This window comes from Canis lupus, chromosome 16 (assembly GCF_011100685.1).
Source record: "Canis lupus familiaris isolate Mischka breed German Shepherd chromosome 16, alternate assembly UU_Cfam_GSD_1.0, whole genome shotgun sequence".
Taxonomy (NCBI): domain Eukaryota; kingdom Metazoa; phylum Chordata; class Mammalia; order Carnivora; family Canidae; genus Canis; species Canis lupus.
The window spans coordinates 14,934,927-14,957,828 of NC_049237.1; the positions used below are offsets into that span (position 1 = coordinate 14,934,927).

At 43.6% G+C, this 22,902-nt stretch overlaps 1 protein-coding gene across 1 annotated transcript in view; it reads left to right on the forward strand.

Moving 5' to 3' along the window:
* Nucleotides 1-21,930, forward strand: part of ZNF398 (zinc finger protein 398) — a 37,567-nt gene extending 15,637 nt beyond the window's left edge. The window contains exons 3-6 of the mRNA XM_038559616.1: nucleotides 3,017-3,143; nucleotides 3,708-3,821; nucleotides 16,202-16,315; nucleotides 17,846-21,930. Of these exons, the coding sequence (XP_038415544.1) occupies nucleotides 3,017-3,143; nucleotides 3,708-3,821; nucleotides 16,202-16,315; nucleotides 17,846-18,999 (1,509 nt within the window). The 3' untranslated portion in view covers nucleotides 19,000-21,930. The remainder of the gene's footprint in view (nucleotides 1-3,016; nucleotides 3,144-3,707; nucleotides 3,822-16,201; nucleotides 16,316-17,845) is intronic.
* Nucleotides 21,931-22,902: the final 972 nt, after the last annotated feature.

Consider the following 22,902-nt stretch of genomic DNA (forward strand, 5'->3'; position numbering starts at 1 on the left):
CCACCAGTAGCTGTATAATAGTGCTTCTGAATTGGCTTTCTGACATTGAATTGTAATCCAGATTTTGTAACTCTGTGGGAGAGAGGACTGTTTCTGATTCTTTCTTTTGAGGTAAGGTTTTTCTTCTAGTCATTTTGCTCAGTGCAGAGTAGCCAAAAACAAGTTGTATTGGGAAAAGGAGAAAGAGGAGAGAAAGAAGGAAAGAAAAAAGAAAAAAGGAAGAAAAAAAGGAAAAAAGAGAAAGAAAAAGAAAGGGAAAAAAAGGATAGGGGAAGCAATCAGAAATCAAAAAGAAAAAATAAAATAAAACACAGGGGAGTATCTTCTGTTTCTGTATACTTTAAGTCCCTTGACTTCCCCTGGAATTTGTCCTTCTAGCTGGTCTTCTGGGGGTGGGGCCTGTTGTGCTGATTTTCAGGTGTTAGCACTTGGGGGAGCTGCTCTGCCCCTGCCTGGTGCAGGGCTCAGTGGGGGTTGTTTACCCCGTGAGGCCCCTGGAGGAACAACCCCAGTGGCGGGGCCAGCTCTGGAAACCTGGATTCAGCTCCCACAGTAACTCCAGAGCTCTCCGTCTGCAGGGCCTGGAGGCTCCAGGGCGGGGCCGATGATCTGCTCAGCTGGGGCAGGAGCGTCCTTGCTGTCCTGGGCCCTCCTGGCCTCTGCCTGTCCCGGGGGGAGGCCGGATCCTGGGCTGTGTCCCGGCGCCCTGTGCTCCGGGGCCAGCGCTGTTGGATTCCCGCTCCCGCCGCGCAGCCCCCTCCGCGGAGCCGCCGCCCGAGCCTCCCCAGCTGCTCCGGTCCCCGCCGTGTGCGCGCTGCAGCCCTTAGGGAGCTCGGCGCACTCTCCTGGGGCGCAGGTGTCTGTTAGTGTCCCAGGGAGCCTGAGGGCATCCCCGCCCTCCTGGGGTCCTGCTCTAACTCCCTGCGGGCGCCTTTCCACTCGGGGAGATTGGTGCAGCTCCTGCTTCTCTGGGCCGGGGCTCTCCTGTCCTGGGGACTCTCCCCTGGCCTTAGCCCGGCTCCTCGCGGGGCCCCTCCCCCTTGGATGCTTTTTGTTCCTTTATTTCTTTTTCCCCGTCTTCCTACCTTGATAGAAGCGCAAACTCTTCTCACTGTAGCATTCCAGCTGTTCTCTCTTTAAATCTCAGGCTGAATTCGTAGATTTTCAGGATGATTTGAAGGTTATCTAGGTTATTTGGTGGGGACAGGTGATTTGGGGACCCTACTTTTCCGCCATCTTGCCCCTCCTCTCTAGTCCTTGCTGATCTTATTTATAGTCATTTCAGTAGAGCTCTGGGAGGAAAGAGAAATATATATGTGCTTTAGTTCCTATTCTTGAACCAGAAACCCATCCTGATCCTTTATTTTTGTCATTATTGTATCATATGTGTTTCTGTTGTAACATATCACAAATCTCTTGTGTAGTGACATTAGATGAAAATATGCTGTTGAGAGCCTACACTTGCCCCCACCATGACTTTAGATGCTGAGCAAAATGTAAAATGAGTAATTTATAGCTCTGGCCCCTAAGAACAAACAAAGTTCCTAGTTGGAGGGAAAAAGAAATTCCACAAATGAAGCAATTGGAAAATAAAGCCAGTTGCCTCATAGTATCGTATAGACCTTTGATTCTTAATGGTATGTTAAGTTTATGAAAACAAGTGGGTATTCTTCTTATTGAATTTTTTAATTTTTGGGAAGAAGTGTGAGTATAGTAGTATACTCAAGAGTCTTTCTTGTATAGTAGTTTCCAAGAGTCTTTCTTGTTCTCTGATTTTCTTTTCTTCATAGAATCTTGTTTTATTTTATGGATGGTGTAATATCTCTCAAATTTTTGTGGGGGTACTAATTAGGAAGTGATGATGGTATGTTTTGTTTTTCAAAATCCAAGGTATTTCTGTTTTTTCCACAGTTTCTTCCCTTATTTTAGTCTTTCTTATTCATGCGGCAGGCTTTTCTAACTGGTCCTTGATAGTGCTTAGCTCGTGTTTAAGAGTTGAACTGTAGGGCAGCCCAGGTGGCTCAGCGGTTTAGCGCCGCCTTCAGTCCAGGGCCTGATCCTGGAGACCCAGGATTGAGTCCCGCGTCAGGCTCCATGCATGAAGCCTGCTTCTCCCTCTGCTTCTCTTGCTCTCTCTCTCTCTGTGTTTCTCATGAACAAATAAATCTTAAAAAAAAAAAAAAAAAAAGTTGAACTGTAGAAAACTGACCAGTGATAGGAGGGTGAACTAGCCTTATGGTGATGAACAGCTAAACACCAGGATGAGGAGAGCTTTATGCTAGGTTCCTGGGGAGGCAATTCTTGTATTTCTTTACAGAAGAACCTTCCAGTTTTTGCCCTGGGAAAAGTACTGAGCTTTAGACAGAATAATGCCAGAGAGCAAGGGGATTCTGTTCTGCATATGACTGTTCCCTATATGAAGCCTAAACTCCAATTAGGCAGGCTTCATAATTGTCCTCTGAAAGTACTGTCCAGTCTTCCATGCCTTCCACGTATTTTCCCATTCCCATCAGGCCTGTTTATAACCTGCCTGTCTTTTAGGACTATCCAGAGCCCTACCTCTTCTAGATTTCATCCTAGCCCCATTACAACTCAATATCCAAAATTTGTTGTCCATGTCTCATTTTGAATATAATCATATGCTTATTCTGGGCAGAAACCATTTTTAAAAATAATCTTGGCAATTAGGATAAGCCTTGTACTGAATGGATATTCGGAATATTTGTATTACATGAATTAAGTACTGCTTTGCATTTGTGCCTGTCTCTATGCGGGACTGTTTGTTTATAAGTAATATTCTCTAACCTCCCAAAACTCGTAGCCCTAAAGTTGATTGCCTTTCTCTTTGAAAACATCTTCAACTCCTGGAGGTTGGATCTGTGCCTTAAGTTTTTTCTGTATCCTCCCAGCAACTTACACAGTTTTTTTTTTTTATGACAAGTAGGCTCTCAGTAAGATTTACTGAATGCCTGAGTTGTAGCAGGAGGGACTAACCCCAGTGTGATTATAATTTCAGGTGCCTGTGACATTTGATGATATCTCCATCTACTTTTCCACTCCGGAGTGGGAAAAATTGGAAGAATGGCAAAAAGAACTTTACAAGAATATCATGAAGGGCAACTACGAGTCTCTCATCTCCATGGGTGAGGCTAAGCTGTCACCTTTCTTTGATTGCTCCAAGGGGTGACCGCAGCTCCAAGGGGGCTTTGAACAGTCCCCTGTCCACCAGAAGTCCTCATTTTTACTCTATCATCACTTCACATTCTGGTCACGAGCAAAGATTTCCAGTTCACTCTTGCTAAATGGGAAATCATCATCTCTCCTTCTGCCAATTTGCAGGACAGAGAACACAGCTCAGGGTTCTGGGTGTGCCAGCGGGATGGTTTCTGTGGGTATCCTTCACTTTGAAAGGGTCTTGCTCTCGCCCTTGAAGCACACTGTTACTGTTACTCAGTGAAAGTAGCAGGCGGGCAGTGCTACAGTAGCACACATGCCATTCCCACACATTACCTCTCCTCTTACATGCTTTCCAGATAGATATTATCCACACAGGAAGTGAATGGTTGGGGCAAAGTGATAAAGATGCTGATAGAAATCCTCTGGGACCATGAACCTTAAAACCTACAGTTCAGCCTTAATGGCAGTTAATTAGTTGTCATCTTCATTGATCTCTTTGTCATACCCTCTTCGCTTTCTTCCTCTCCTAGATTATGCCATGAATCAACCTGATGTCTTATCTCAGATTCAGCCAGAAAGAGAACATACTACAGAGGACCAGGCAGGACCAGAGGAAAGTGAGATTCCCACAGACCCCAGTGAAGGTAAGTAGCAGAAGAAATTATCCACTGGCTATCTCCCTTTCCTGGTCAGAGACAGTGGCTCAGAACTGAGTAAGCAGGGCTTGAGACTCCTAGAGCTTCTCCATGCTAAAGCAGCTAGACTGAATGGATCCTCAAACATTTAAATAGGAGAGAGTACTTAGAGATTGCTGGTCCTTTACCTTCTTCCATCAGTACCATGCATCTGAGGGCTATTAATGATATTCCATGACAAAAGTTTTGAGATTTAATTATTTAGTAAGATAAACATGTCCTTAGATGGCAGGGAAAGCAGTTATGCTCATATGGGGGGAAGTGGCTTCAGTGAATACACACACTGCTGTTCAGAAATGCTGGGGGTAGGGCAGCCTGAGTGGCTCAGTGGTTTAGGGCCACCTTCACCCCAGGGCGTGATCCTGGAGACCCGGGGTCAAGTCCCATGTCAGGCTCCCTGCATGGAGCCTGCTTCTCCCTCTGCCTGTGTCTCTGTCTTTGTCTCTGTCTCTCTCTCTCTCTCTCATGAATAAATAAATAAAATCTTAAAAAAGAAATGCTGGGGGCATTGGTTCCTCAGAGACACACTTAACCAAGCAGAGCCCAGTGATGCCTACCTGGGCAAAGTGGACTTTGCCTGGTTTGGGAGCCAACTATCATTAATGACCTCTCTTTAGTTTATTTGGTTGGTAGCTACTTGATATTGTGTGGGAAACACTGCTCACCCAAGTCTCGTTGTACTGTTTCTCTCAAGTCTTCCTTCTGCTATCAGAAAAAGCTCATCATTTTGTTCTTTGCTGGATAGAAAGCTCACAGAAAGTTCATCCTTCAGACAGCTCTATTAGATAAACTTTTCTTACAACCCATCCCCTCTCCCAAACACTGTCGTTTTTCTTCTAACATGTATTATGAAAATTTCCAAACAGAAAAGTTGGAATAATTTTGCAATGAACACCTAGATACCTAACCACCTAAATTCTACCACTAATATTTTACTCTACTTCGTTATCATGTATTTATCCATCTCTGAATCCCTGTGAATCCATCCTATTTTCAGTTCATTTCCAAATCAAGACATTAATATACTTCCCTATAAATAGTTCCATATGAATATCGTTAACCTAGAGTTTAATATTTTTTCTTTTTAGGTCAATTGAACATACAATGAACTGCTCAGATCTTAACATTCCCTGACTTACAAAGAATGCATGTGTCTGCCAAACATATTATTTTTTAAAGATAATTTTTTAGGGCAGCCCGGGTGGCTCAGCGGTTTAGTGCCACCTTCAGCCCATGGCATGATCCTGGAGACCCAGGATCAAGTCCCACATCGGGCTCTCTGCATGGAGCCTGCTTCTCCCTCTGCTTGTGTCTCTGCCTTTCTCTCTATGGCTCTCATGAATAAATAAATAAAATATATTTTTTAAAAAGATAATTTTTTAAAAGTTTTATTTATTTGAGAGAAAGAAAGCAAGAGACAGAGCATAAGCAGAGGGGGAGGGGCAGGGGCAGACAGAGGGAGAGAGAGGACAAGCAGACTCCCTTCTGACTAGGGAGCCCAACGTGGGGCTCTAGCTCAAAACTTTATGACCTGAGCTGAAGGCAAGCACTTAACTGACTGAGCGACCCAGGCACCCCTAAACATATTTTAAGAATGTGTGGGTGAGGGCAGTCCAGGTGGCTCAGTGGTTTAGCGCCACCTTCAACCCAGGGTGTGATCCTGGAGACCTGGGATAAAGTCCCACATCAGGCTCCCTGCATGGAGCCTGCTTCTCTGCCTGTGTCTGTGCCTCTCTCTCTCCCTGTGTCTCTCATGAATAAATAAACAAATCTTAAAAAAAAAAAAAAAAAAAGAATGTGGGTGATTGTATGAAGCAGTATAACAGGTTTAATTTGATTAACTTTGGGACGCCTGGGTGGCTCAGCAGTTGAGTATCTGCCTTTGGCTCAGGGCATGATCCTAGAGTCCCGGGATCGAGTCCCACATCAGGCCCCTGCATGGGACCTGCTTCTCCTTCTGTCGATGTCTCGGCCTCTCTCTCTGTGACTCTCATGACTAAATAAAATCTTTTAAAAATAATAATAATAATTTGATTAACTTTTATATCATAGATATAAATAATCTAAAATCATATCACAAAGATAGGTGACTTGATTATAGTAATTATTAGAAATTACTCCTTGGTTTACAATTAGTTATCTGAAAAAAAAAACAATTAGTTATCTGACATAGTTTTCAGCTAATATAAATCAGTGTGTCATTTTATTTGGGGGGACAAATGGCAGAGATGTAACTTGTTTTTGTTTGACATATGAAAGTTTCATTTAGCTGCCATCTTGACAGTTCAGTTTTACTGTGGCTTTTTTCTTTTACTTTTTTTTATTTTTTTATTTTTTTATTTTTTATTTTTTATTTATTTATTTTTTTTACTGTGGCTTTTAAGACTCCCTTTGTGGTTGGTCAACCACATATGGCTTTTTTTGTTTGTTTGTTTGTTTGTTTTTAAGATTTTATTTATTTATTTATTCATGAGAGAGAGAGGCAGAGACACCCTGGGCTGAAGGCGGCACTAAAACGCTAAGCCACTGGGGCTGCTCCCAAATATGTTAATATATGTTAATATAATATAATATAATATAATATAATATAATATAATATAAAATTAAAACAAGCAGTGTAAGCACTGAATTTCTTTAATGCTCTGGGTTGATTCTGTGTAGTTTTAGTTTACATGGCTCATTATCAGCCTAGATATTTACTAGAACTTGAGGATAGGATTCAAATGATTTGGACTAATCAATATATAGCATTTTTAAAAAGATTTTATATACTTATTTGAGAGAGAGGGAGACAGCAGGAGGAGGAACAGAGGGAGAGGGACAGCAGACCTTGCGCTGAGGAAGGAGCCTGATGTGGGACTTGATCCCACAACTCCAAGATTATGACCTGAGCCAAAATCAAGAGTCAGACAGTTAACCAACTGAGCCACCTAGGGACTCCTATTTTATTTCTTTTTTTAAAAGATTTATTTATTTGAGAGACAGTGTGCGAGGATAGGAGGTGGGGGCAGGGGTAGGAGAAGGAAAGAGAGAATCTCAGGCAGATTCCCCACTGAGCACAGAGCCCAACACAAGGTGCAGTCTCACCTCCCTGAGATCACCACCTGAGCCAAAATCAAGAATTGGACACTAAATGGACTGTGCCATACAGGAGTCCCTCAGTACTTATTTTCTTTTAAAATATGCTCCACGGGCACCTGGGTGGCTCAGTTGGTTAAGTGTCTGACTTTGGCTTATTAGGTCATGATCTCAGGATCCTGGGATCAAGCCCAAGTTGAGCTCTGGCTCAACAGGGAGCCTGTGTCTCCTCTCCCTCCCTTCCTGTTCTGTCTCTTGCTTTCTGTCTCTCAAATAAATAAAATCTTAAAAGTGAGTGTGTGTGTGTGTGTGTGTGTATGTGTGTACGCGTGTGCGCGCTCTAGGCTGTGCTGGGGGTCCCAAAGGCCACCTCCACATGTGGTCCTTCACTAGAAGGACACACAACATTCAAGATAAAGTTATGCTTAGGGTTAAGGTTTATTACAGCAAAAGGACACAGAGCCAAACTAGCAAAGATAAAAGTCGCACAGGCAAAGTCTGGATAACCTTCCCTAATCCTTTTACAGTACAGTCTCGCAAGACACATGCCGTTCCTCCAGCAGTGAGTTGTGATATGTGCAGAGTGTTGTCTCCCAGGGAAGCTCATGAAAGACTTAGCATCCAGGGGTTTCACTGTGAGCTGGTCACATAGCCATCCTTTGCCTCACAAATACCGAAATTCTGGACTCCCGGAAGGAAGACAGATGTTCAGCATAAACTGCACTGCACAGTTTAGGTCTGGTGAAGCAGTCCTGACATTTAGGGGAATTTTTCTATCAACAGAGGGATAGAAAGCTTACAGGCAGGCAGCCTGGGTGGCTCAGCGGTTTAGCACCGCCTTCAGTCCAGGGTCTGATCCTGGAGACCCGGGATCGAGTCCCGCGTTGGGCTCCCTGCATGGAGCTTGCTTCTCCCTCTGCTTGTGTCTCTGCCTCTCTCTCCCTGTGTCTCTCAGAATAAATAAATAAATAAAACCTAAAAAAAAAAAGAGAGAGAGAGAGAAAGCTCACAGGCAGTCCTTCTGGGAATAGGTGGTCTCAGACTACCTATCTTAGATTTTCTTTACCCTCAGACACATGAAAAAATCCTTATTCCTTTCAATGGAGAATAATAAACTGTCTGGTTATTAGAGGCCAAAACAGATTGTTCCACACAAATATTAGGCAGAGGTACTCATTTTAGGCCACTTTACTGATCTATATAATAAAATATATCTTTTCGATAGATTATTCTCCATTTAGGGTTCTTTTTTTTAGCTTTACCCCAAAGAATCTCTCTCTCTTTTTATTTTCTTCACTTTTCAGCAAGCAGCTTCACTTCTCTAAAACAACATCATATTTTCAAAAGTCAATTTTCGTATACCATGTAATTTGTTCTTAGGCCCCTGTGTGTTTATATTGGAATATTGATGTACTTTTAGAAACCTTAATTTTCTAAAGTACCATTGGATTTTATCCATATTTCTTATAAAGCCGGTAATTTATTATTGTATTTCATTTTAGAGCTTTAGAAGAGCTGTGCATTTTAATTAAATACATAGTTTGAATGGGTAGAGTGGATTTGAGGATGGTAACTGTACCATGGGACACCCCTTCCTTTTTATGTCCAGATATCTGGGAATTAATTTTACATTCTGTCTTTATCACCATCATCTGAATCCGATGAAGGAAAAGAGAAATTATCATATCTCTTGAGGGAATAGTCATTGATGCCCACTGTCTTGGGTAAAATTGCATACAATTAGTGGAGAATAAAAAAAAATTAGTGGAGAATAGCAGTGAATGAGAGAAGACAAAAATATAATCTTGAGATTTTCTGTAGTTCTTCTTTAATTGTATCACTAGGGCCAAGTACAGACCAGCTATGTGTGTGCAGCCACTATTTGGTCACTAATGGTTTGAATATTGATCTCCCAAGTTTTTAGAATTCTTTGGAGAAAAATTAGACCCTGGAAGTTCAAATGGAATAATTACTGAAAGTCCATTATCTTTGCCCTTCTTCTGGTTCAGAAGCCATGAATTCAAACCAAGATTGTAGAAGACTCCAAAACAAAGCAGATTCATTTCTAAATCTTGCAGTCCCAGGGAGACTTCATGGTCATTGTTTAAGGTGCATTTCCATGATGCCCTGTCTGCACCTGTTTTCTCTAGTCCAGCAAAGCCATCTTTTCCTAAACTAAATCAGTGATTAAGAGCATGTGATTTAAAAAAACAAACAAACAAAAAAAACAAACAAACATGTGATTAAGGCAATGCGATAACCCTTTTATTTTAGTTTATCCTATGTGAGAACAAGAATCATCCTGGGAATGATAAAACTTTAAGGTTTTTTTTTTTTTTAAGATTTTATTTTTTATTTATTCATGAGAGACACAGAGAGAGAGAGAGGCAGAGACACAGGCAGAGGGAGAAGCAGGCCTCATGCAGGGAGCCTGACGTGGGACTTGATTCCCGGTCTCCAGGTTCACGCCCTGGGCTGCAGACGGTGCTAAACCGCTGCGCCACCGGGGCTGCCCAAACTTTAAGGTTTTAACTTACTACACAAGTACTTAACACAGTCAGTCACCTGGCAACCTTTCGATCCCACACCTATTTCACAGAAAATTTCAAAAAAAGTTTTTATATTTTTACCAATGGTTGTTTCATGTCTTAGGTATTGTTTGTTGTCTGCTCAAAAAGTCCAATCTCAGGACCATTTTAACTTGGTTTAAAGAAAATTTCAAAAAAAATTTTTATATTTTTACCAATGATTGTTTCATTTCTCAGGTATTGTTTGTTGTCTGCTTAAAAAGTCCAATCTCAGGGATCCCTGGGTGGCGCAGCGGTTTGGCGCCTGCCTTTGGCCCAGGGCACGATCCTGGAGACCTGGGATCAAATCCCACGTCGGGCTCTCCCGGTGCATGGAGCCTGCTTCTCCTTCTGCCTGTGTCTCTGCCTCTCTCTCTCTCTCTCTCTCTCTCTCTCTCTCTATCATAAATTAAAAAAAAAAAAAAAGTCCAATCTCAGGACCATTTTAACTTCGTTTATAATACCTTTATACATATCTCAGAACCTCAAGGTTCCAGCTTCTTTTCAGACAGCATGAGTCCTTACCCTGTTTAAAACACACACATAGGGACGCCCGGGTGGCTCAGCGGTTGAGTGTCTGCCTTCGGCCCAGGGCATGATCCTGGAGTTCCAGGATCGAGTCCCATGTCAGGCTCCCTGCATGGAGCCTGCTTCTCCCTCTGTCTGTATCTCTGCCTCTCTTTCTGGGTCTCTCATGAATAAATAAATAAATAAAATCTTTAAAAAAATTTTAAAAAATAAACACAAAAATCAGATTTCCTCATGGTTAAACTAACATTCAACCAGTGTAGACATTAAATTTTTATATTGTGATCAGTTTTTCTATTTTTTTTTTAAGATTTTATTTATTTATTCATAGAGAGGGAGAGAGAGGCAGAGACACAGGCAGAGGGAGAAGCAGGTATCATACAGAGAGCCTGACGTGGGACTCGATCCAAGGTCTCCAGGATCACGCCCTAGTTCTGCAGGCGGCACTAAACTGCTGCACCACTAGGGCTGCCCTCTTTTTTTTTTTTTTTTTTTTTTAAGATTTTTACTTATTTTAGAGAGAGAGCTAGAGCAGGGGTAGGGGCAGAGGGAGAGGGAGAGAATCTCAAGCAGACTCCCCACTGAGCATAGACCCTCCTACAGGAGGCTTTATCTCATGACCCTGAGGTCATGACCTGAGCCAAAACCAAGAGTCGAAACCCACTGAGCCACCCAGGCGCCCCTCAGCTTTTCTATTTTTAACTTCCTCTCAAACTTAGAACCTCAGCATTTTTCCATTTCCTCCTACTTGACTAGTATTCAGTTTTTCCCTGTCCTCTGGCATTTTCCAAAGCCTGCTGCCGGCATGAACCCATAATTTTACTTTTATTCTATGTTTAAGTATCCACTGTTGGGATTTCTTAGGCCTGTGAAGAATGTGCTTTTGGAGCTGTTGTGGTGGCCTGGCCAGCAGTTGCCATATAGTCACCATGCAGGTATCTCTATCAGGCCATCACAGTATTCAAGTTCTCCTGCTCCTTTCATTTCACATCCAAAAGGTCCTCAGGCTGTACTGCCACCACTCCCACCAAATTATAGTAGACACTACAATATTCTGTGTGTTCTATGACAGTGCCAACACCCAGTTACTTAATAAAATCAAAATTTCCTTAGTTACACTAATCTAGTTAAATGACCATAGGAACTTTTAGCACTTTTAGGAACTTTTTTTTTTTTTTTTAGCAGCATCATTATTAATGATGGGGTTAGCTTCCTGGGATTTCCCAAGTTCAGTGAAGATATACTTAGCCAGTGGGTTCTAATACCAACAGCCGCTTACATTTCTGGAGAACTGGGTTTTTTTTTTTTTACCCTTCCATAGCTTTTATGATTGGCTGCTGATTAATGTAACAAAAGATTGGAAAGAATCCAAATTCCCATCAATAGGGCACTCTTGAATAAACAATGGTACCGCTACATAGTACAGCTATAAAAAGGAATGAGAAAGATCTCTGTAAAAAAAAAAAAAGAAAGAAAGATCTCTGTATACTGTTATATGCAGATGCCCAGAATATATTGTCAAGTAAAAAATTGGAGTCCAGAACAGTTTGAGTAGTATGCCATATAAAGAGGGATAAAAGTGAAGATGTATATATATTCGCTTGTATTTTCACAAAGAAACAATGAAAGATTAACACAAAAACCGGGATGCCTGGGTGGCTCAGCAGTTGGGTGTCTGCCTTTGGCTTAGGGCGTGATCCTAAAGTCCCGGGATCAAGTCCCACATTGGGCCTCCTGCGTGGAGCCTGCTTCTACCTCTACCTATGTCTCTGCCTCTCTCTGTGTGTCTCTCATGAATAAATAAAATCTTAAAAAAAAAAAAAAATCAGTGATGTCTGGGCGGCTCAATGGTTGAGTGTCTGCCTTAGGCTCAGGGCATAATCCTGGGATCAGGGATCGAGTCCCATGTCAGGCTCCCTTCATGGAGCCTGCTTCTCCCTCTGCCTGTGTTTCTGCCTCTGTCTCTCTCTGTGTCTCTCATGAATAAATAAATAAATCTTTAATAAATAAAAAAATATCAGGCTGAAATAATTAAACTGTATATATGTGTGTAACATAAATACATAGATTTCTTCCAAGTGACTAAAACATAATATTTTAAGTATATATCCCTAGAGGAAGTTTTTTTTTTTTTTTTCCTAGAGGAAGTATTTTAACTATATATCCCTAGAGAGGATATATCCTTAAGCCTAAAAGAAGCACAAAATAATCTTAGATTGAGTTCATATTTTTGTTTATAATATTGGTATTATTTTGACACAAGTATTCAAATAAAGCTATATTAATGTCGGGCAGCCTGGGTGGCTCAGTGGATTAGCGTCGCCTTTGGCCCAGGGTGTGATCCTGGAGTCCAGGGATTGAGTCCCACATCGGGTTCCCTGCATGGAGCCTGCTTCTCCCTCTGCCTGTGTCTCTGCCTCTCTCTTTCTTGGTCTCTCGTGAATAAATAAATAAAATCCTTTAAAAAAAATTATATTAATGTCATCAGGAACCAAACTTGTTACGGTAAGGAAGAAAAGATACAACTATAACATCAAAGGATTTAATTAAAACCCTGTAATCTTAAATATGAATCGTAAATATTAGTATAAAGTCATGATACTTTTTCTAAAAGGTATGTATTTTAATAGCCCTGTCCATGGAAAAGAGGTAGAAGCAACAACAACCTATGAGCAGTTGGCATCCTTATCATCCAGATTGCAGTCTCTAAATTCCATTTCTCAGATCAGTGATTGTATGCATGGAACAGGAAATGTACAAGATGGGGATCCCTGGGTGGCTCAGCAGTTTGGCGCCTGCCTTCGGCCCAGGGCATGATCCTGGAGTCCCAGGATCAAGTCTCGTGTCAGGCTCCTTGCATGGAGCCTGCTTCTCCCTCTGGCTGTGTCTCTGCCTCTCTCTGTCTTTCATGAATGAATGAATAAAATCTTAAAAAAAAAAAATGTACAAGATGAACCTGGGATAGTCAGTCACACCAGAAATAAAGGAAACTAGATTTTGATGATGTGAAAAGACATAGAACTTCTCTGAAGAAGCTCCTGCTGGCCAAAGAAGGGACAATTTGAGCAATGGACTGAAACATGCTTTGGCTTCTTAATGATAAACCAAAAAAAAAAAAAGTCAAAATCACTTGAATGACACTTGGAGGTTTCTAGAGCACTAACTCCTTCAGGAAATTGATGAAGAGGGGCAATTAAGTATTTTAAGTCTTATAGTGAGGATTCCTGGGTGGCTTAGCGGTTTAGCACCTGCCTTGAGCCCGGGGTGTGATCCTGGGGTCCTGGGATCGGTCCCGCATTGGGCTCCCCTGCATGGAGCTTGCTTCTCCCTCTGCCTGTGTCTCTCATGAATAAATAAATAAAATCTTTAAAAAATAAATAAATAAAAGTCTTATAGTTTTGATGAATAGAAAGTTCATCCTCTGGATATCTCCTTAAACCCAGTCTGTCTCCACCTGCTTTTCTCTTTATTTATTTTTTTTTAAGATTTTTTTTATTCATTCATGATAGGCATAGAGAGAGAAAGAGAGAGAGAGGCAGAGACACAGGCAGTGGGAGAAGCAGGCTCCATGCCCAGAGCCCAACGCGGGACTCGATCCCGGATCTTCCAGGATCATGCCCTGGGCCAAAAGCAGGTGCTGAACTGCTGAGCCACCCAGGGATCCCCCTGCTTTTCTCTTTATATATGTGTGTGGGTATAAAATATGAGGGAAAAGAAAGATACAGTAGGACTATGTTTAATACATTTCATCCTGTAGTTTAGGGAGTTGGAAAGGCAACCTGCCCCACAGGCTAAAGCCTGTGTCTTCCCAGTCTCACTGCATAACCTGACCACCTTCTGGGCTTCAGTCTTCTCCAACCTCATATTTCTGCTGGCACACCTTCAGATTTCAGGGGTCTCTAACAGTGAGTTCTGCTTATTTGCTACACATAAACCCAGAGCCTACCTACAAGGCTTTTTTGAGAAATAATATAGTTAGAATTTACTGTCTGCACCTTGTCAGCTTGTCAGCTTGTCCCTTTAGGCCACAAAAAAAAAGGCCATCTAAGCCTTGGCTGGGCTAGCACACACAGCTGTTTCTGTGCTGACCAAATGAGCCATGTTATGTGCACAGCCTTTAGAGGCTGTTCTTTTTTCTTTCTAGAACAATACCCCCCCCCCTTCCAGGCCTAAGGGACTCACAAAGACTATTCTCCCCACTCCTGGGGGTTCAGGAAACAATGAGCTGTATCCTTTAATAGGCAGAAGTAGTATGATCTTTTAGAGCCCGGAAACCTGAAAAGTATATTTCTGAGGAGTCCGACCTGTGTTTAAATGGACCTGACTTTGTACTTCTGGGATTATGTTTTTTAATTAACCTCTAAGAAAAACTTTTTTGGTCAATCTTGGTTTCTTCTGCTTTTTTCCTGCTATGTTTTGTTTTATTTTATTTTATTTTATTTTATTTTATTTTATTTATTTATTTATTTATTTATTTATTTATTTATTTATTTAAATTATTTATTTATGATAGGCACATAGTGAGAGAGAGAGGCAGAGACACAGACAGAGGGAAAAGCAGGCTCCATGCACCGGGAGCCTGACGTGGGATTCGATTCCGGGTCTCCAGGATCGTGCCCCGGGCCAAAGGCAGGCGCCAAACCGCTGCGCCACCCAGGGATCCCTCCTGCTATGTTTTAAAGCAAACATTTGATAATATGGCATTTTACCATAAATATTTCCTTACTGACAATGTATTTAACCCTCTGAGGGCCCTCTCTACCTAAATGGAGAAAATATTCCCTGCTTCATTATTTCATTTAAAAAAAAGCTATGAAAAAAATTAATAAAATAAAAATTTAAAAAGCTGTGAAAGTAAAAACATTTCGGGGGATCCCTGGGTGGCGCAGCGGTTTGGTGCCTGCCTTTGGCCCGGGGCGCGATCCTGGAGACCCGGGATCGAATCCCACATCGGGCTCCCGGTGCATGGAGCCTGCTTCTCCCTCTGCCTGTGTCTCTGCCTCTCTCTCTCTGTGACTATCATGAATAAATAAATAAAATCTTTAAAAAAAAAAAAAAAAAAAAAAAACATTTCGGAAGTAAGAGTGCTAACAAAATGGAAGGCACTGCTGATTCTAGATTTATGTCAGGGCATTGTCCTCTCCAAAATAAAACCTATGAGCTGTTTTATTTTTTTTTTAAGATTTTATTTATTGGGATCCCTGGGTGGTGCAGCGATTTGGCGCCTGCCTTTGGCCCAGGGCGTGATCCTGGAGACCCGGGATCGAATCCCACATCGGGCTCCAGGTGCATGGAGCCTGCTTCTCTCTCTGCCTGTGTCTCTGCCTCTCTCTCTCTCTCTCTCTCTCTCTGTGACTATCATAAATAAAAAATTAAAAAAAAAGATTTTATTTATTTATTCATGATAGACATAGAGAGAGAGAGAGAGACAGAGAGAGAGAGGCAGAGACACAGGCAGAGGGAGAAGCAGGCTCCATGCCAGGAGCCCGACGCAGGACTCCATCCCGGGACTCCAGGATCATGCCCTGGACGAAGGTTCAGCAGTTTGGTGCCTGCCTTTGGCCCAGGGCACGATCCTGGAGTCCCGGGATCGAGTCCCGCGTCGGGCTCCCGGCATGGAGCCTGCTTCTCCCTCTGCCTGTGTCTCTGCCTCTCTCTCTCTCTGTTTATCATAAATAAATAAATAAATCTTAAAAAAATAAAAATGAAATAAAAATAAAATAAAATGAAAACAGTGAGGGATGCCTCAGCAGTTGAGCGTCTGCCTTTGGCTCAGGGTGTGATCCCAGTCTGGGGATTGAGTCCCGAATCGGGCTCCCTGTGAGGAGTCTGCTTCTCCCTCTGCCTATGTCTCTGCCTCTCTCTCTATGTCTCATGAATAAATAAAATCTTTAAAAATAAGAAAAAATTTAAATAAAATGTAAACAGTGAATCAAGTAGAATATATCATATAAAAATACATAAATTAGGCTTCATTTTGAACTGGTTCTCTAGATGTGGTATGCTTTTTCTTTTTTTTTTTTTTTTTTTTAAGACTGGTTCAGTTTTGGTTTTGTAGTTAGAAATATTTGGGCAAGACTATTCAACAAGCTAACACAATCATTTTCACTTTCTGAGTCAAGCCCTTAAGGTCATTCTCTTTTTTCCCCCAAATAGAGCCTGGCATTTCAACATCAGATATTCTGTCTTGGATCAAACAAGAGGAAGAGCCCCAGGTTGGGGCCCCACAGGAGACCAAGGACAGTGACATGCACAAGGGCACCTATGCTGGTGAGTGAGGAATGGGAGATGCTCACACCCAGCACACATTTAAGCCATGACTCACAGAGGACGCGACAGATGAGAGGGGATGTAGAGGCAAGAAGTGGAAGAAGAATGGGGAAAGGGGAGAAAAGACATGCTCAAGTAAGTTAGAGATGAAAATGAAATAAAAAAAAAAAGAAAATGAAATCAAACTAAGGATGAATTTTTAAGTGAGAAAACACATTCTTTTTACGTGTAAAGACAAAGTAGATTTGTTAGAGGAGGAAAAATAAGTGCGCACAGGGTGCTCAAAGCATAAGAATGGAGACAGACAGAAGCATTTGAGGATCATGTAGAAAGGACAGAACAGAAATAGGAGGAGACAAGCCGTAGTGACAGGAGTGTCCTTGGAGAGGCGAGAATGTTGACAAGAGCTCTCCCTCAGGACAAACAGTGGTGGCAGAAGAAGCAAAGAGCTTCCTTCCAAAATCCTTAGCACCTTCTATATTTTGCCATCTGAATTGTAGAAGAGACGCTTAAGGCCTGAAGGAACCCAGTCATTTATATGACTTAATGCAACCTATTTTTTTTTAAAGATTTTATTTATTTATTCATTCATAGAGATGCAGAAAGAGAGAGAGTAGCAGAGACACAGGCAGAGGGAGAAGCAGGCTCCACGCAGAGAGCCTGACGTGGGACTCGATCCAGGGTCTCCAGGATCACGCCCTGGGCTGCAGGCGGTGCTAAACCGCTGCACCACCGGGGCTGCCCAATGCAACCTGTTTTTAAACATCTTCTATTCCCTGTGTTCTTTTAGACTCTAGGAAACAGAAATAAAAAATAACCATTTCTGCTCCTCGGGATATTTATATCGGGCACACATGCATCAGTACTGGGCATGCCTACTGTTAACTCTCCAGGGTGAGTGGGATGGGCAACTTCTATAAAGGAAATGAGGGGTTTAGAGAACATACATATGTCAGTTTTAGCTTAGGTGTCTAGATAAGGCCCACAGCAGACTGTGGAGCCAGAATTGAGCCTGACAAGACTCGTGTGATAAGGTTGGGCATAATTTGGGAAGATGGCAAGAGAGGGGTTCAGGCTGCAAAGAGGGAGGTGCAGAATGAGCAGAGACACAGAGGCAGAAACACAGACTTGATTTTCAGGGAAAGTGAAGAGAGCTATCAGAAAGGATTCATCTAGCAGACTGAAGAGGAATAGGAGTACATGAATGTGTAATTTTAGGCCCTGTCACAAAAGGCCACAGAATCAAAGTCCGGGAGCAGAGGAGAGACCTAATGGAAGTAGCGCTGGCAAGGTTGATGGCAGGGTTTCTCCTTTCCCGAACAGGGAACATTGAAGAGGCACAGCAGTGAGCTCTCTGATGATGTGCCGCGGGGACTGTATATGCTTTGATGATTATCTCAGACCTCCACTGAGCTTCCTATCTGAGCCAATTAAGAGCTCAGAGCAGTCTGCTAGAGCTCGTGGGTAGGATTACTAGGAGTTGCCCTGAGACAGCTGTTGACAGGTGTGACTCTGAGTCCTTTCTTTCAGATGAAGAACTTGTCATCAAAGCTGAAAGCCTTGCCAGAGCCTCCTTGTGCCCAGAGGTTCCGGTCACCTTCTCTTCTCCACCACCAGCAGCAAAGGATACTTTTTCAGATGTGACTTTCAAAGGTCAGCCCTCTGCATCCATGGCACCTTTCGGGCGTCCGGCTGCCGACCTGGCTGAAGCCTCTGAAGGACAAGTGACTTTTACTCAGTTGGGTAGCTACCCCCTGCCACCTCCAGCTGGGGAGCAGGTCTTCTCATGCCACCACTGTGGCAAGAGCCTCAGCCAAGACATGCTGCTGACCCACCAGTGTAGCCACACGGGTGAGAACCCGTTACCCTGTGCCCAGTGCCCGAAACACTTCCCCCAGCAGGCCGACCTGGGCAGCAGCTCCCAGCCCCATGCTAGCGAGACGCCCCCCACCTGTCCACACTGCGCCAGAACTTTCACTCACCCGTCCAGACTCACCTACCACCTTCGGGTGCATAACAGCACCGAGCGCCCTTTCCCCTGCCCTGACTGCCCCAAGCGCTTCGCCGACCAGGCCCGGCTCAGCAGCCACCGGCGAGCTCACGCCAGCGAGCGGCCCTTCCGCTGCGCCCAGTGCGGCCGGAGCTTCAGCCTGAAAATCAGCCTCCTGCTCCACCAGCGGGGGCATGCACAGGAGCGGCCCTTCTCCTGCCCGCAGTGCGGCATTGACTTCAATGGCCACTCAGCTCTGATCCGCCACCAGATGATCCACACGGGCGAGCGGCCATACCCGTGCACTGACTGCAGCAAGAGCTTCATGCGCAAGGAGCACCTGCTGAACCACCGGCGGCTGCACACGGGCGAGCGGCCCTTCAGCTGTGCGCACTGCGGCAAGAGCTTCATCCGCAAGCACCACCTCATGAAGCACCAGCGCATCCACACGGGGGAGCGGCCCTACCCCTGCGCCTACTGTGGCAGAAGCTTCCGCTACAAACAGACACTCAAGGACCACCTACGCTCCGGCCACAGTGGAGGCTGCGGGGGTGACAGCAACCACTCCGGACAGCCACCTGACCCCCCGGGGCCCCTTCTAACGGGGCTCGAAACCTCTGGCCTACCTGTTAACACCGAAGGTCTAGAGGCCAATCAGTGGTATGGGGAAGGGAGCGGAGGAGGAGTTTTGTAAACCTCGCTCGTTTCATGGTTATCTGTGCTCTCCGGTTATCTATGACCACGAGCCCCTCAACCCCCTGCAGCAGTCGCCGTGTGGCACGTCGATGAGTTTGGGAACTTATACCCTTGACTAGAGACATGCTGGAATTTGGGACCTTGGCAACATCACAAGAACACCACATTTTGAAACCCAGAGAGACCTGGAAAGGAGCCCAGCATCCCAATCTTTACAAAAGTATTACCTAAGCAGAAGTTATATAAGAATGTTGCAGAGAGAGAGGTTGCAAAGCAAGATTTGGCCTCCGTCAATCCATCACAGGGTGATAAGTTGTTAATGATTGATGCTCTAAGTAGAGACAGGTGCATGGGAAGAGCCTCCAGAGTTTGAACCCCATCATGGGGCCTGGGGATGTTTAATTGAACCTCATTCATTCCTTGATGGTAAGATGGTTGTTAGAAGAAAGTGCTGGAGCCTCAGGCCGTGGTACTGCTTCTCCCTGATAAGAGCTAAAGTCTGCTCATGTGTTCATGTTCTGCCTCTCCCAAAATGATAACTCAAGACTGCCTTCCTAGGTTTCCTAGATTAATTCTAATACATTTTGTTTAATATTAGGGGAGCAAGAAGTCTGACTTTAAAAGCTTCTTAAGGAGAATAGTTTGATTTGAAGAATTCAAGCTCTTAATGGCATTTAAACCACTAGGAACATTTGCCGAGGTCCTGGCTAAAAAAAGTGGGAGCAGTGTTCTCAGCCCTAGCTTTAAAATCTAGAGAACCCAGAGAAATGACAGAACAGCCTAAAATTTGTGCCTGAACTATGTTTCTCAACAAGGAGTCATTCACGTCAAATTTTTGCTTATTTTCATTCAAGCCAATAGGCTGATTTTCCCATTCCTAGTGTCATATTCTTGACAGTCCTCAGCAGAAAAGACCATACCACTTTCCAGAAGCGTTATGGAGCTTCAGAAATTGCCAGTGGATCTCAGCTTTCGTTTCTTCAGTAGTGAGACAATGGTGCTCTAATGCAGCCTTCTTGAGCCATCAGCGTGTATGTTCACCCCTCTGACTGTCCAATTGGCAAGGGGCAGGTTGAGGAACTTTGTAGATCCCTGAGCATACAGACAAGGTCAGCCTCCTGCTGCTTGTTCTGCTTTTAGGAACCTTGGCTACCATGTGTCCTTTTCATTGAGGATATTCAGTCAGGGGAGAGCATCTGAGCATGGTCCTACTCCTCAGTGGCTTTGCAGTTGGACATAAGACCCTTGACCTTTACAGATTGCAGATTTTCATCTGCAAGATGAGGCTAGTGAAAGGAAAAAAGTGAGCCTCTAGAAATTCAAAACAAAACAAAATCATAAAACTTGTGATACATTTCTTTTGTCATATCTCTGGCTTCTATCCAAGCAAAGCCAAATAAGATCCCCCAAATCAAAGCAGAGACATTCTTGTTGAAACTTGACTGAGCTCAATCTGTTTTACTCTTGCTGGGTGACTGTAGTGGGAGATAGAGATTGCCCTAAGTCTTGGGCAGTAGGGCTGTTTATTCCTACACTCTCTTCCCCCTGAATCATTCCAAGATGCCTGGAAACAAGGTCTGCAAGTACTTAGAACACTTTCTTGATGAAATGATAAAGGAGAGACCCATTTTTTCCTTATCACTTAACCCAGCCTAGCTTTACCTAAGCACACTAGGAAAATGTGTTACCCTAGCTAGCTTTGCTCCTGGGAAAGCTCTGTTTGAACATGCTGCTCTTTAGGATGATTGCATTTATGGAACATCTGCTCTGTGACATTCACAATATCAGGGGTCACGGGAGACCTCAGAAATGTATGTAAGACCTAGTCTGCTGCCGTAATTTGTAGTCTGAAGGTGATGAAAAAACCCAGTACAGAACAAACCAAGACAACAGATGAACAGAGCCCTGGCATATTGGGATTAAGAGCCTTCTAGCTAGAATCTAAACCCATGCTATGGGTAAATGTGGGGGTTCTGGGACTCCCAAAGTCAAGGTTCCAGCTTCACCGCTGACTTGGTTGAAACTTAGTGTGAGACCTGGTTTACACCTTGGTCTCCTAATTAAAAAGGAGAAGAATCAAAATACTGTCTTTAGGTGATGAGCTCCCTTTTCTGGTAGCATTTAAACATTTGCCAGGGTGTGCTTGAAAGGGATTCCTACATTAAGTGTGATGTTGGTCTAGATAACATCAGAAATTCTTTTTTTTACTCAAAGATTTAATGGGAACACAGAGCTTGTTAACGAAGGAGACCTGTGTGTTAAAATGCTGCAGATAGATCCCATGGTCCTCTCCGCAAGGAACTGTAGCCAGCAGGAGCCCAAACTTCAGCAAGAAGTGAACACGGTTCAAATACCAATGAGGCAAGAGCCATGAATCTGAGTGAAAGGTAACAGGCAGGGCCATGCCAGAGAGATGGAAGTAGGTGTTCTCCTAATCCTCAGGAGAACACACCAGGAGTTTTCAAGTGTGCATTCTGGTCTCCTTTCCCTCCACCTATCCTCTACAAGGTAGAACTCCAGGCCAGCTCTAGATTTTGTTTGCTTAAGATTCAAGAGTGGATCCATAAAATGCCCTCAGTGGAAAAGTTAAGTCCAATGGGAAGGTTTGAATGTGTGGAGAAACTTTGTCCATCGAGGGTTCCTGAGAGAAACTGTCCATTTAACTGCAGTTGAAGTACCTGAGGATTCGTTGTCATGACCAGACAAGACAGGAGAACCCAGAAATGTGCTCTTCATCAGTCTGCCCCCTGGGCTAAGACATCTGTCACACAACACAAATAAGCATATCTCCTCGGAGTAGATTGAGATATGGACTATAACCAGATTCACTCTTTGCTTACTAAGTATTTCATTGTCACCATTAGATGAGCCTCTGTTTCAGCCACAGATGTGAAAATAAATGGAAGTTGATTGCTTGTCTAGAAAGTGAGAAAAGTCTCTGATCCTTTTTGCTGGATATTTGATATTGGAAACACCAAAGCTAGGCTCTGGCTAGAGCAGTCTTTACATAACTTTCTCATCATTAGTAATAAGGATTGCAGAGTTCCTTGGAGGCTACTGGGCTTCTTTTTGGAGCATTTTGGAGAAAGCCAGGTGACCATGCCTATCTCAACCAGACCCTCTGGCTTACTGGGGAATAACAGATGTTCATTGTTTCAGTTCCTTTATTCACTCCAAATGGGATGGAGAACCCAGTTTGTGCTCATATTTTCTCTGAGGAGAGTCAAAACACCCCTGTCCTCTGCCACCCTCCTCCCCATATCCCGCCACCCTCCTCCCCCTCCCTTTTTGTTGTTAGACAACAAAAAGCTGTCTGAGGGTTGATCAGTAGCAATAAGTAAAAGCCAGTCTTTCCCATAATGGCTTACAGATGAGGAACCCTTATCATCAGATGTTTGGTGGATACCTCGACCCTATACTGTTCACTCTACAACGGAAGCACTCACTTCTCACAGAGTCTACATACAAGACATTCTTAGAAGAGGGAAGCGTCAGGCTCTTACAAGTGAAAGGACCTCAAGTTAGGTCAAACTGGCAGGGAGTGGAGGAGGGAGGAGGATGGGGGAGTGCACAGAACGTTAACTTAAGGACACACGTGGGTGAGTATAGCTTAATGGGCATAGACTGTGAGTCAGACCTGTATTCGGGTCCTGGCATCATCAGAACATATGTTACTTAACCATCATGAGCCTAGTTTCCTTATCTGTAAAATAGAATGATATCTGTGTCTCAGAGGTGTTAAGGCTCAGAGGGAAAGGAAGCCAATGTGAGAATCTTAGCACAGAGGCTGACACACCAAAGGCGTCAGTACAGCAACTACCAAGAAAGGTGTACAGGACCAACCAGAAATGGAGGGTTAAACCTGTGCTGTTCTATGGAAGCACATGATTGATGTCTCAGC